We start from the raw sequence: 13,515 nt of genomic DNA, 5'->3' as shown, positions 1-13,515 counted from the left end.
GTGTAGAAATACTCTGTAAATTCAGTTGTAACTGTATAGTTACCTCCACTACCACAAGTGCTGATATTAATTTACACATTCATTTTCTACTTTTTTTTTAATGACATCACTGCTTCAGTGAGCACAGTGCTTCGTTTACCGAGTGAAGCAGACTAAACCCTCTGCACCTTTGTCGTGGATAAATTGTGCAGCCTTGTATAGGGAAGAAGGCTCTGGCTGCTCGTCAACACTTCGTCAAAATACTCCTTGAAAAACTCAGACGACTCAGAAACAAGGCAATGAAGTCTTCCAAAGTCTGATACAAAACATTTTATTGAGCAAAATCATCAATAAAATGACGGGGGACAAACAGACATTCGTACTCCCGGACTTTCTGACTCCTCTATTTATACTTTTCTGGGCACCTCCCTTTACCTTTATCTTTGTTTTTGTTGGCATGAAAACAGCGCCCCCTTTGCTCACCATGCGCAGGTGGCACGCCCATATCTGGTCATTTCCCGCTGAGCCAGCAGAAATATGATCCGTTACGACCCACTTGGGACCCTCCCCCACGTGCCGAGTCAGCAGAAATGTCATCCACGTGCCGAGTCAGCAGAAATGTCATCCGTTACGCCCAACCTTGGCATTTTCCACTGGGCCACTTGACTCAAGACTGCTGACTCAGCTTTTTTCCCTCTCTCGGACTCACAGCTGGCCTTCATAGACACTGCACAGGCGCAAACTCTGAGCGCAGCCCCTCCCTTTGGACTGTCTGACTCCTACAAGTTACTCATGGCAAACTTGTTAAAAACAGGCTCTATGGTCAAAGGTTGAAGCCTTTTTTGTTTGGATATGCTAGCACAGTTAGCATAGATGTTTTAACCCTTAATTTTCCCTCCAACATTCCCCCCTTTGTGACTTTCCACAGGCACACTTTACTTTTCCCCTTACACCATAGGTCTTCAACAGGGTGTCCGTGAAATTTTTGGGTGATGAGACAATTTTTCGTTTAAAAAAAAAATAATAATAAAAATAAATAAAAAAACAAAACTATTCCCCCCCCCCCCACAAATTTAAATGTCTATTAATACACATTAACAGGAATCCAACATATTGTAGTGAATAGATAAATGGAGGCAGAAGATGTTATCTTTCAGTCAGAAATGCACACATTCAGCGACACACAGGAGCTCTCAAGCTGGACACCAGTTCACTCACAGCGAGACTCGCCTGGACCTGTCCCTCCATTCCTGGACCTGTCCCTCCATTCCTGGACCTGTCCCTCCAAGCCTCCTGCACTCCTCCAGTTTAAAATAAAACACTATTTTATACAATATATATAGTTGGGGGTCCTTGGTCTGAAAAACTTTGAAGACCCCTGCTCTACACTAATAACATGATCATTAAACACAAAAGGCAATTGCATTAACATAGCTTCGAGCTGTTTTTGATGTTAACATATTTTGAGCAAGCAAAAGTTATGATGAAAATATTCAAATATATATATATATATATATGTAATTGTATTGGGCCCCCGCCTGTAGAATAATACATGTTTCCACGTGTACCACGGGGAGAGCGTTTTTGTATTTTTTGAACAAACAGATCGGGGTGCAGGGAAAAACACACATTAAGGCACATTGGAATACTTGTTGGGTTACACAATGAGTATATTTGTTTTCCTCTATATGTTGGTTTCCTTTATATATTGTTTCCTCGATCAGTAGTTTCCTCTATATGTTGTTTTGCATCAATCAGTATAAGTGTTATCTGGCTGAGAATGCAATATACGAGCCAGTGAGTGTATGTGTCGGCCAAATAGTGTCAATATGTGTGTGTTGTGGCAAAACATATGATGTGGGAGTCTGTTTTGTACGTGCATTATTGCTACTTGTGTCTGCGTGTACTTGCGGGCGTTATGATGTCAGCAGGTGTGTGTGATAAACAGTCTCTCCGTGACTGTCTTCATGTGGTGTACAACGATCTTTCAAACGTCCTCCAGGAGCTCCCAAAACACTCGATGCTTCAGCTGTCATTATGACACAGACACTCCATGCACCGTGGAGAGTCCTTGCGGTGGAGAAGTTACTAGCACTGCACACAGTGGCTTTGGTCAGCTCTCTCTACTTGCTTTCCTTACACAACCATCAGCCTTCTCAGCATCTGGTAATGCTCCAGACGCTGAGTGAGGGATTCCACCTGCTTGAGGAGGTTCTCTACACGGGCCTGGGAGGTCTGCACTTGGCGGACAAAGACCTCTTTCTGGCATTCTGCGAGAAAGAACACGGCAGCAGAGTGCACAGACTGTGGCTGATCTGAAACTTTGGTAGAATAAAACTGATTGAACTGTACTGATACTGGATGGTGTGATTTGTGCAACAAGAACCCACTGTAGTAACAGATGTCCCCAGCAGCCAGGCATGCCTACGCGATGGAAAGCCATCGTGGACATGCTGGGCCCTTCCCCGGAAGATCATCGGAGGAGCTTCCACAAAGCCAGGCTGGGGCCCAAGGACGGCCCTTCACATATGCGCAGTGGCTGAGGGACGCTGCAACCATGTGGCTGCAACCGGGGAGTTCAGGAGGGTTTCAGCCCGTGATAAAGAAGGTGGTCATCGAACAATTTGTGGAGTGTCTGCCGGTCAGAACGTCAGCATGGGTCCACTGCCACCGCCCTACGGCGCTGGAGACCACCATCATCCTGGCAAAGCACCACCTTGCTGTCCATTACAGCGGTCAGGGGGACAGCGGTTGCCCGCTGGCTTCAGCCCGGCCAACTCCCTGACCACGGAGGAAGTTACAGCGGCTCTCTGGCTCGGCCCCTATCAGCTCCACGGTCGCCACCCCTCCATCATTCCTCCAATCCACAGGCCCCAGCAAACACCGGCACTCTTCCCACCCAACAGGGGGCCCCTCAAACGTCAGGGCAGGGTTAGGGTGGTCCCATCTTTACTGGAGGTTGGTCCCATCTTTACTAGAGGGTGGTCCCATCTTTACTGGAGGGAGGGTGGTCTCATCATTACTGGAGGTGGTCCATCTTTACTGGAGGTGGTCCATCTTTACTGAAGGGTGGTAACATCTTTACTGGAGGTGGTCCATCTTTACTGGAGGGTGGTCCATCTTTACTGGAGGGTGGTCCCATCTTTACTGGAGGGTGGTAACATCTTTACTGGAGGTGGTCCATCTTTACTGGAGGGTGGTAACATCTTTACTGGAGGTGGTCCATCTTTACTGGAGGGTGGTCCATCTTTACTGGAGGGTGGTCCCATCTTTACTGGAGGGTGGTAACATCTTTACTGGAGGTGGTCCATCCTTACTGGAGGTGGTCCATCTTTACTGCAGGGTGGTCCCATCTTTACTGGAGGGTGGTAACATCTTTACTGGAGGATGGTAACATCTTTACTGGAGGTGGTCCATCTTTACTGGAGGGTGGTAACATCTTTACTGGAGGTGGTCCATCTTTACTGGAGGGTGGTCCATCTTTACTGGAGGTGGTCCATCTTTAATGGAGGGTGGTAACATCTTTACTGGAGGTGGTCCATCCTTACTGGAGGTGGTCCATCTTTACTGCAGGGTGGTCCCATCTTTACTGGAGGGTGGTCCCATCTTTACTGGAGGGTGGTCCCATATTTACTGGAGGATGGTAACATCTTTACTGGAGGTGGTCCATCTTTACTGGAGGGTGGTAACATCTTTACTGGAGGTGGTCCATCTTTACTGCAGGGTGGTCCCATCTTTACTGGAGGGTGGTCCCATCTTTACTGGAGGGTGGTAACATCTTTACTGGAGGTGGTCCATCTTTAATGGAGGTGGTCCATCTTTACTGCAGGGTGGTCCCATCTTTACTGGAGGGTGGTCCCATCTTTACTGGAGGTTGGTCGCTGCCTAGCAGAGCGTAGTTCTGAGTTGTACCATGGAGACAACTTCCTCTGGTTCATGACTCTCTTCTTCAGAGGGGCGACATCATCTAGAGTTGTAGCAGAGATACTGCAGTGTTTTCTACCAGATGATCCACTTGTGTGGGACTAAGATCAACGTAGATGTCTTCCACTGCTTTAACACACGGCATCGAAGAGGATAAACATGTAACTGCTTCCTTAAACTTGGCCACGACATCATCTGACAGACATCTACTGTAGTGGGATTTATTCCCACATGCTGTGTAGTCCATTATTGGAACTTCAAATGTTAATAAGAAGTGGTCCGACAAAACAGGGTTTTGAGGAAATACTATTACATTTTCAGTTTCCATGCCATACGACAGAACCAGATGGAGGGTGTGGTTACCACGGTGACGGGGTTTATTTACATCCTGATAAAAGCCTACAGAATCTAATAATGAGCTGAAAGTAGAACTGAGGCTGTCGTTGTCCATGTCAACATGAATGTTAAAGTCTCCCACTATCATCACTTTATCTGAACTCAGCACTAAATCTGATCAAAAGTCAGAATTCAGTTAGAAACTCTGAATAAGGACCAGGTGGGAGATAAACAACAACAATACAATCCGTTTCTCTGCTTTCCAGTTTGGGTGAGAGACTAAGAGTCAGACTCTCAAATGATTTATAACTAAGTTTAGGCTTTGGATTAATTGGTAAACTTGAGTGGAAGATTGCTGCCACTCCTCCTCCTCCCCCTCCTCCTCCTCCTGAATCTCTAGGAATATGATAATGAATATGACCGGGAGGAGTTGCTTCATTAATCCTACCATATTCTTCCTGTTGCAGCCAGGTCTCTGTGAGACAGAGTAAATCAATCTGATGATCAGTTATCAAGTCATTTACTAACAGAGATTTAGACCAGAGAGATCTGATATTTAATAGTCCGCTTTTAATTGTCAGATTTTTTTGATCCATTAATTTGGTAGGATCCATTTTTATTCCATTTTTATTGATAGATCTTTTGTTGAGTTTTTTAAATATCGGTGGTCTGGGTACAGACACAACCTCTACAGGATGTTGAAGGTTTTGGGTGAGTGACAGCTCTAAAGAAGCTGCAGAGGAGCTGTAAGACTGCAGCTCTGCGTCCTGACCTCAACCCTGGATGTCAGGTTTTAGGGCTGTTAAGAGACATGGCCATGTTTCTAGAAAGAAGAGCTGCACCATCCAAAGTAGGATGGATGCCGTCTCTCCGGATCAGACCAGGATTCCCCCAGAAAGTATTCCAGTTGTTAATGAAGCCCACGTTGTTAGCGGGACATCACCTCGACAACCAGCGGTGAAGTGAAGACTTACGGCTGAACATATCATCACTGGTCCGGGTAGGAAGGAGTCTAGAGAAAACTACGGAGTCCCACGTTGTTTTTCAAAAGTTGGACACCGATTCAAGATTAACTTTAGTGACCTCTGATTGGTGTAACCGGGTGTCGTTACTGCCGACGTTAATAACAATCTGACTGGATTTATGATTCGCCTTAGTCAGCAGTTTCAGGTTTGATTCAATGTCGCCGGCTCTGTCCCCGGGAAGACATCTGACTCTGTCCCCTGGAAGACATCTGACTCTGGCCCCTGGAAGACATCTGACTCTGGCCCCTGGAAGACATCTGACTCTGGCCCCTGGAAGACATCTGACTCTGACCCCTGGAAGACATCTGACTTTGGCCCTTGGAAGACATCTGACTCTAGCCCCGGGAAGACATCTGACTCTGGCCCCGGGAAGACATCTGACTCTGGCCCTTGGAAGACATCTGACTCTGGCCCCGGGAAGACATCTGACTCTGGCCCCTGGAAGACATCTGACTCTGGCCCCGGGAAGACATCTGACTCTAGCCCCGGGAAGACATCTGACTCTGGCCCTTGGAAGACATCTGACTCTGGCCCCTGGAAGACATCTGACTCTGGCCCCGGGAAGACATCTGACTCTAGCCCCGGGAAGACATCTGACTCTGGCCCCTGGAAGACATCTGACTCTGGCCCTTGGAAGACATCTGACTCTGGCCCCGGGAAGACATCTGACTCTGGCCCCGGGAAGACATCTGACTCTGTCCCCTGGTTTCACTAACTTCATGTTAAATAGAGTCTCCAATAACCAGAGTTGGTTTCTCAGCAGGTGTTTCACAGAATGTGGAACATCAGTTGGAGACGTGAAGGTCGGTGGTGAACCGTGGGCTTCTTCTTGGGACGATGTCTCCTTCGTACTGTCCCCCGGCCGCCCGGCTGTTCGGGTGCTGCGGGGGACCGGCTAACTAAACCTATATCCTGGACAGCTGTACACCCCCTCCCCCCACCCCCCTCCCTGAGGAGCTCCTACTGCTATCTGGTTGTGTAGCATGGTGCACAGCAGTGATTCTAATTCTATGACCCTCCAGAGCCCTAACTACACTCCTCCTCCTCCTCCTCCTCGGTGACCCTGGCCTCCAGAGCCCTAACTACACTCCTCCTCCTCCTCCTCGGTGACCCTGGCCTCCAGAGCCCTAACTACACTCCTCCTCCTCCTCCTCCTCCTCCTCCTCCTCGGTGACCCTGGCCTCCAGAGCCCTAACTACACTACTCCTCCTCCTCCTCCTCCTCCTCGGTGACCCTGGCCTCCAGAGCCCTAACTACACTTCTCCTCCTCCTCCTCCTCCTCCTCGGTGACCCTGGCTTCCAGAGCCCTAACTACACTACTCCTCCTCCTCCTCCTCCTCCTCGGTGACCCTGGCCTCCAGAGCCCTAACTACACTTCTCCTCCTCCTCCTCCTCCTCCTCGGTGACCCTGGCTTCCAGAGCCCTAACTACACTCCTCCTCCTCCTCCTCCTCCTCCTCCTCCTCGGTGACCCTGGCCTCCAGAGCCCTAACTACACTCCTCCTCCTCCTCCTCCTCCTCCTCCTCCTCGGTGAGCCTGGCCTCCAGAGCCCTAACTACACTCCTCCTCCTCCTCCTCCTCCTCCTCCTTAGATTTAACAGTAGAATTGTTCAAGAAGAGCAAAGGTGAGTTTTAACTTGAGATTAGAAGAAGTGGAGAGATTTAGATACGTATATATATAGATATATATAGATAGAGATTTAGATACGTATATATATAGATATATATAGATAGAGATTTAGATACGTATATATATAGATATATATAGATAGAGATTTAGATACGTATATATATAGATATATATAGATAGAGATTTAGATACGTAGAATTCAGGAAGAGAAGCTGAAATAACAGAAGTAACACTAGTCACAATGTTTGTAGACAGGAAGTGATGTCATATGCTCACCGTGACGTCAGACGAGATCAGCCAATGGAGTTACAGCTCCATATAATATTTGACCATCTGAAACTTCTTCTTGCAAATACTTTTTACTTTCTACCTATTTTGAGAGTTTTTGTTTGCAATGAAACATGTTTTAATTGCAGTGCCAAAGGTTTCCTCTCAGATATGTCTGACTGGACTTTTAAAATAAACCCCATCAGTGCTCACTATAGTCTGATAGTGTTGTTCAGCCTTTCTCTCACATGAAGTCTAGAAGCCCTGACAAACCACAAGCAAACAGGTGGTGATAATAAACATGAATGAATCCAGGTGTGAAACAAAGACTCGTTCATGACACCATATATTATCAGGTGTACATTTCAGGTACATATAATGAACATGATGTTAGTCCCTGTACATTCAGCCACGATGGCCACAGCTACGTTCAGAGCTTACTTTGGGTCTGACTCAGAGACAAGGAGAGTGACAAACAGTAGGTGAATATCTTTTTTTATTCATTTTTATACTTCATCAAGCTTGCAAGCAGTTATTCATGTAATTCAGAGAATCCTGTTTATTTCTCTTTAGATCAGCACAAAAGCTAATTGAACCAAATTTGATTAAAGCACAAGATGCATTTTGTGATTTTGCATGTTGATTAAAAGCTGCACCAGTCAGCCGCGTTTCCTCTCGATTTCCTGTTGGAAGCAGAAGGAAGATGTTAAAACTAAGGAATGAACATGGATATGAACACACACTCAATCTTCGAGCCATATGGCAACAGTAAGAGTATGAACAACTGAATACAGTATACAGCTGTGTTCAACTCAATATTACACTTACTGTAGGTCACATTGATGATGATGTGAACATACCAAGTTCAAACCTTCGACTCACTTACTTTCATCGTCAGAGGAAATGGTTTCATGGCTCAGGTCCACGTCTGGAAGCTTCTGCTCCTGCAGTGAATGAATTCAAAAATCAGAGCTGCAGAACAGTTTCATTTGTTTGTGAGATGGCGACACTGAACATAATCATACGCAGGTTTTAGTCTTTGCTGGACTGAGTTCAGTTGTCTGCAGGACGGTCAGAGGAAACACTGCAGACAAACACAGAAACAAGTAGGCAGTTCCTTTGTTTGGAGGTAGTCGTCCAGTCAATTAAAAAAGATACTTACAGCAGCCATAAAGACGATTCACCCGAAGGATGTCGTTGGAACTCATCCGGGTGGCTTCGCCGATGGGCACATTCGGATTGGGAATGGGAACGATGGTCGGTTTTCCGTTCCCACTGAAGAACTTCCTGTAGTGGAGACAATACGTGATTAGAGGTCTAAACCGTACATCTACCAGCGTGTCCTGTAGTTTACCTCTAATCTGCTCAGAATGTCTTCTTCATCTGTCAACAGTCAGTCTACACTAACTAGTACAGGCCTGTATCAATTTAATACAGGATTACGTTATTTAAAAGGCTCATTTGTTTTATATACAACATGATTTTACGATTAAATAATGATGTTAGTGTACATTGTTGTTAGTTTGATGAGCGAAGTGAGACGTTACCTTCCATAGTGCATGACAGAGTTGTAGTCGTAGGGAGTGTTGAGGTTCCTTGTATCAACCTTCCGAAACTGGGAACTTTTTCCTGCAGGGAAGTCACACACTCAATCAAATTATTTTTTTTAATTGCAGGCTGTCGGTCAAAATGCCGGAAAATGCTTAAAGAGAAAAGAGGGGTTAATTATATCTGCAGGTCATTAATTCTGTACACAAGACTGCTCGCTCATTTTTCACATCTGCAGCTGCTGTACACCTGAAATAACAAGATAAGTAAAGTCATATTTATTTGTTCCCTACATTTTTCACGAGCACTTTGTAATATATGAGACTGATAAAAATCTCTCCATGAATGATAATGTATGTTTATGTTACATGTTATAATTTTATATTTACTTGTTTCCAAAGAAAATTGTGTAAAATTCAAATAAAATCAGAACGTAATGCTCTGAAAATCATGTGAACCCATATATCATTAAAAATAGACCAAAGACAATGTATAAAATGTTGAAACTGAGAAATGTTATTGTTGTATGACAAATATCTGCTCATTTTGAATTTGATGGAAGCAACACGTTGAAAAGAAAAGTTGAGACAACATCAACTAAAGACTGGAAAAGTTGTTTAAAGCTGAAAAAAAAACACCTGGAGAGGTTCACCACTCTGAAAGACCACAGGGGCAAAAAGTGTGACAATCTAAGAATAATGTTCCTCAACGTCAAACTACAAAGAATTAGTGGATTTCATCATCTACGGTTCATAATATCATTAAAAGATTCAGAGAATCTGGAGAAATCTCTGAACACAAGGGACAAGGCTGGAAACCAATATTGGATGGTGGTGATCTTCGGGCCCTCAGGCAGCACTGCATTAAAAACACTATTCTGGAGTGGAAATCACTGCATGGGCTCAGGAACACTTGTGAAAACCATCGTCTGTGAACACAGTTCATCGCTGCGTCCACAAATGATGTTAAAACTCTCCAAAGAAGAAACTAGATAGAAACATGACCCAGAAACACCGCCGCCTTCTCTGGACCGAGATCATTGAAGATGGACTGAGGTGAAGTGGACAACTGTCCTGAGGTCTGATGGATCACAATCTGAGATTCTGTTTGGAAATCATGGACGCTGCATCCTCCAGGTTAAAGAGGAGAGGGACCATCCAGCTTGTCATCAGCTCAGTTCTAAAGCCAGCATCTGTGATGGTACAGGAATGCATTAGTGCACATGGCATGGGTAGCTTGAACATCTGGAAGGAAGCATTAATGCTGAATGATATATTCAGGTTTTGGAGCAACATATGCTGCCATCCAGACAACGTCTCTTTCAGGGAAGGTCTTGTTTATTTCAGCAACTGTTGAGCAGCTGAAATCTTCTATCAGGCAAGAATGGGACCACATTTCACTTTCAAAACTCCAGAAACTGGTCTCCTCAGTTCCCCAACGTTTACAGAGTGTTGTTAGAAGAAGAGGTGATGCAGCTCAGTGGTGAACATCATCCTGTCCTAAATTTATAGCGATGTGTTGCTGCCATCAAATTCAAAATGAGCAGATATTTTTTATAAAACCATACAATTTCTTAGCTTTTACATTTGATTTGTCGTCTTTGGTCTATTTTCAGTTAAATATGGGTTCGGGTGACTTGTAAATAATCAGTTGTTTTTATCTACATTTTTCACAGCGTCTCAACTATTTTGGAAACAGGGTTTTAGTTTTTTCTGTAAGAGTGAAATGGTTTCGTGCTGATTTGGAACGAGCCTGATTATTCACCGAGTCAAAACAGTGTTCGTAACGTGACCCACCACGTTTGATGTTCTCCCACAGGATGCGAACATGCTCGTCCCTGTCGGACCGAGATTGTTCATGATGGAAGCCCAGGGCGTGGAGCAGCTCGTGTTGGACAGTTCCAAACACAGTACAGCCTCTGCGTTGCAATGACAGGGTCTGGGAACCACGCTGACGTCCGAGAGATGAGTAACACCTGAAAGAGAGGAGTAAATAAAGGAGCTCAGCAGCCCCATGAGAATCATATCACACTGCTTCACTTTACCCGAGACACACTGTCTGATGACAAATCTGCAGGCTCTGACTGGAAAAAGAGACTGTGATGCATTCATATCTGCACATCGTGTGGTTCGTACCCGTCGTCAGAATAAATGTTCAAGAAGTCTTTCTGTTGTGTCTGGGGGATGAAGCGGATGCAGGTGGACGCTGAAAAAGACTGCAGGCCTTTGATGATGGTGTTTTTCTCACTTTGGGCTTGACAGAGAAAAAACATTTATTCATCATTTTATTGAAATCTTCTGATTGATCCTGTATGGAGTCTGGGAGTGGCCATACAGAGAAAAAAAATTAAATTTCAGATGGGAACTAGTTAGTACACTTGGGAGTGATTAACTATCTTTGAAATTGATTAAGTATATTTGGGAACGATTTTGTATCTTTTTTGAACAATTTAGTTTCTTTTATGAGCTATTTAGTATTAGGTGGGAATGATTTAGTATCTTTGGGAACGATTTAGTATCTTGTGAAAATGATTTAGTATCTTTTGGAACAATTTTGTATCTTGTGACAATGATTTAGTATCTTTGGGAAAGATTTAATATCTTTGGGGACAATGTGGGTTATAGGAACGATTTAGAATATCTTGAGGATGATTTACTATTTTTGGAAACGATTTATTTTCTTTGGGAATGATTTCGTATCTATTAGGAATTATTTAGTATCTGTGGGAAAAATTTAGTGTCTCGTGGGTACAATCTTTAACTTGAGGGAAGGATTTAGTATCTTTGGGAATGATTTTGTATCTTTTGGAGAAATTTAATGTCTTTTTGGAATGATTAAGTATCTCGTAGGAATGATTTGGTATCTCGTGGGAACGATTTAGTATCTGGGAATGATATAATATCTTGTGAGAACGATTTAGTATCATTGGGAACGATTTAGTATTTTTGGGAACGATTTAGTATCTTGTAGGAATGATTCAGTATCTTTGGGAACGATTTAGTATCTTGTAGTAATGATTTAGTAACTTTTGGGAACGATTTAGTACATTGTAGGAATGTTTAATTGTCTTTTGGGCATGATTTTGTATCTTTTGGGAACGATTTAGTATCTTTGGGAATGATTTAGTATATATTGAGGATTATTTGTATCTGTATGTTGCTGTAGCGAAAAAATTTCCCATTGGGGATTAATAAAGTAAATACCTACCAACCTACCTACCTACCTATTTCGTATCTGTGGGAATAACTTAGTACCTTGTGGAAACAATTTAGTATCTGTCGGGCACAATTATTATCTTGTGGGAAGGATTCAGTATCTTTGGGAACAATCTAAAGTCTTGTGGGAACAATTTTGTAACTTTGGGAATGATTTAGTATCTTGTGAGAATAATTTAGGTTCTTTGGGAATGATTTACTATCTTTTAGGAACAATTTAGTACGTTGTGAGAATGATTTAGTATATTTATGGAACAATTTAGTATCTTTGGGAATGATTTATTATCTTGCTAAAAAGATTTAGTATCTTGTGAGAACGATTTAGTATCTTGTGAGAATGATTTAGTATCTTTGGGAACAATTTAGTATTTTGTAGGGACGATTTAAACTCTCTTGAGAATGATTTACTATTTTTGGGAACGATTTAGTGTCTTCAAGAAACAATTTAGTATGTTGTGGGAAAGATTTAGTATGTCATGCAATGTTTAAATTTTTCTTTCTCTCTATGGCGACTCCCGGGCTCTGTAATCCTGCCACTATATGAAGGAGAGACTTTTAGATGCAAACCCAACTACTACTCCCACTGATGTTAATGAGATGAACTGAAAGCCCTTTCATGAAATATCTTCACTGACACCAAAATTAAAGGCTTTCTGATACTTACAGTACTGGTTGGAGAGGCGGTAAGGTACGTAGACTTTTCCATCTCTGTTTTTGGGCCACATGCAGCCTTGACGTGTGCAGGGATCAGCATTCTTCAGATCTGTTGGCACTAATATGTCTCCAAACATCAGCCGAGATCCATTCAGGTTCTTTCCTGCAAAATGGCATGAGGATTGAAGAGAAAATATTGTCTTCTGTATCTAATTTTCATTGTCACCGCTTTCATCTGAATGCTTTGATGAACATATCAGCTCTGTTTTTAAGTTGATCATTTCACCGGAGGGAATGGATGAAGCAGCTGCAGAGCAGATGAACATACCAGCGTTAGCATTGGCCTTTTCTAACAGCGCAGAGATACTGACATCCTCATCCTCAATGGTGTTGCCTGGGGAACAGACACAGTTTGTTCAGGTTTCAGTTCCATGTTGTAGGACTGTATATTTATGGTATTTTACTGTATGAGAAGTGTCTGAGTCTCACCTGAGTTTTCATCGCTCTTTTCAAAAGAAGCCTGAAAGAAGAAGTTTGGTAAATAGAGTTAAAAAGAAATGGACATAGTGGTATTATCAAAATTAAAGCTGGTAAACTGTTCTACTATAGAAGTTCAAATTGACAATTTAGATCAAGCTGAGTCTTTACTTGGGACGTCCAGAGAGTACACATCAAAATGCTGCATGTTGTCACGTTGACAGCTGTCATGTTGTTGTAAAGTTTTTTAATAAATTTCAAAATTGGGTTTGAAAATATTCCATTTTTATTGCATGAGAGATGTCAGAAGTCTCCATGTGTCCATATGAATGCAACGTGTCTGCTGGTTCTTACCTGTAGAGTAAAGCTGTGGACGGAGCAGAGGAGCACACTGAGCACAGCAGTCTGGAGGATCATGGCTGGTTACTGGACGGCAGCAGCAGACCAAGAAAACACCTGA

At 43.4% G+C, this 13,515-nt stretch overlaps 1 protein-coding gene across 1 annotated transcript; it reads right to left on the bottom strand.

Moving 5' to 3' along the window:
• Positions 1–7,640: 7,640 nt before the first annotated feature.
• On the bottom strand, positions 7,641–13,515 carry LOC138215689 (hatching enzyme 1.2-like). The gene is made up of 10 exons (XM_069177966.1): positions 13,410–13,515; positions 13,068–13,098; positions 12,907–12,972; positions 12,589–12,741; positions 10,845–10,962; positions 10,506–10,684; positions 8,709–8,790; positions 8,324–8,448; positions 8,048–8,105; positions 7,641–7,844 (listed from the first exon to the last, which is right to left on the bottom strand). Coding segments are annotated over exons 1-9 (819 nt in total). The 5' UTR covers positions 13,473–13,515; the 3' UTR covers positions 7,641–7,844; positions 8,048–8,103.

This window comes from Embiotoca jacksoni, unplaced genomic scaffold (genome assembly GCF_022577435.1).
Source record: "Embiotoca jacksoni isolate LCO1_2020_lvr unplaced genomic scaffold, fEmbJac1.0.p SCAF_79, whole genome shotgun sequence".
In the NCBI taxonomy this organism is placed as follows: Eukaryota; Metazoa; Chordata; class Actinopteri; family Embiotocidae; genus Embiotoca; species Embiotoca jacksoni.
The sequence above is the reverse complement of the archived record's forward strand: the minus strand, read 5'-3'. Positions and strand labels throughout refer to the sequence as shown.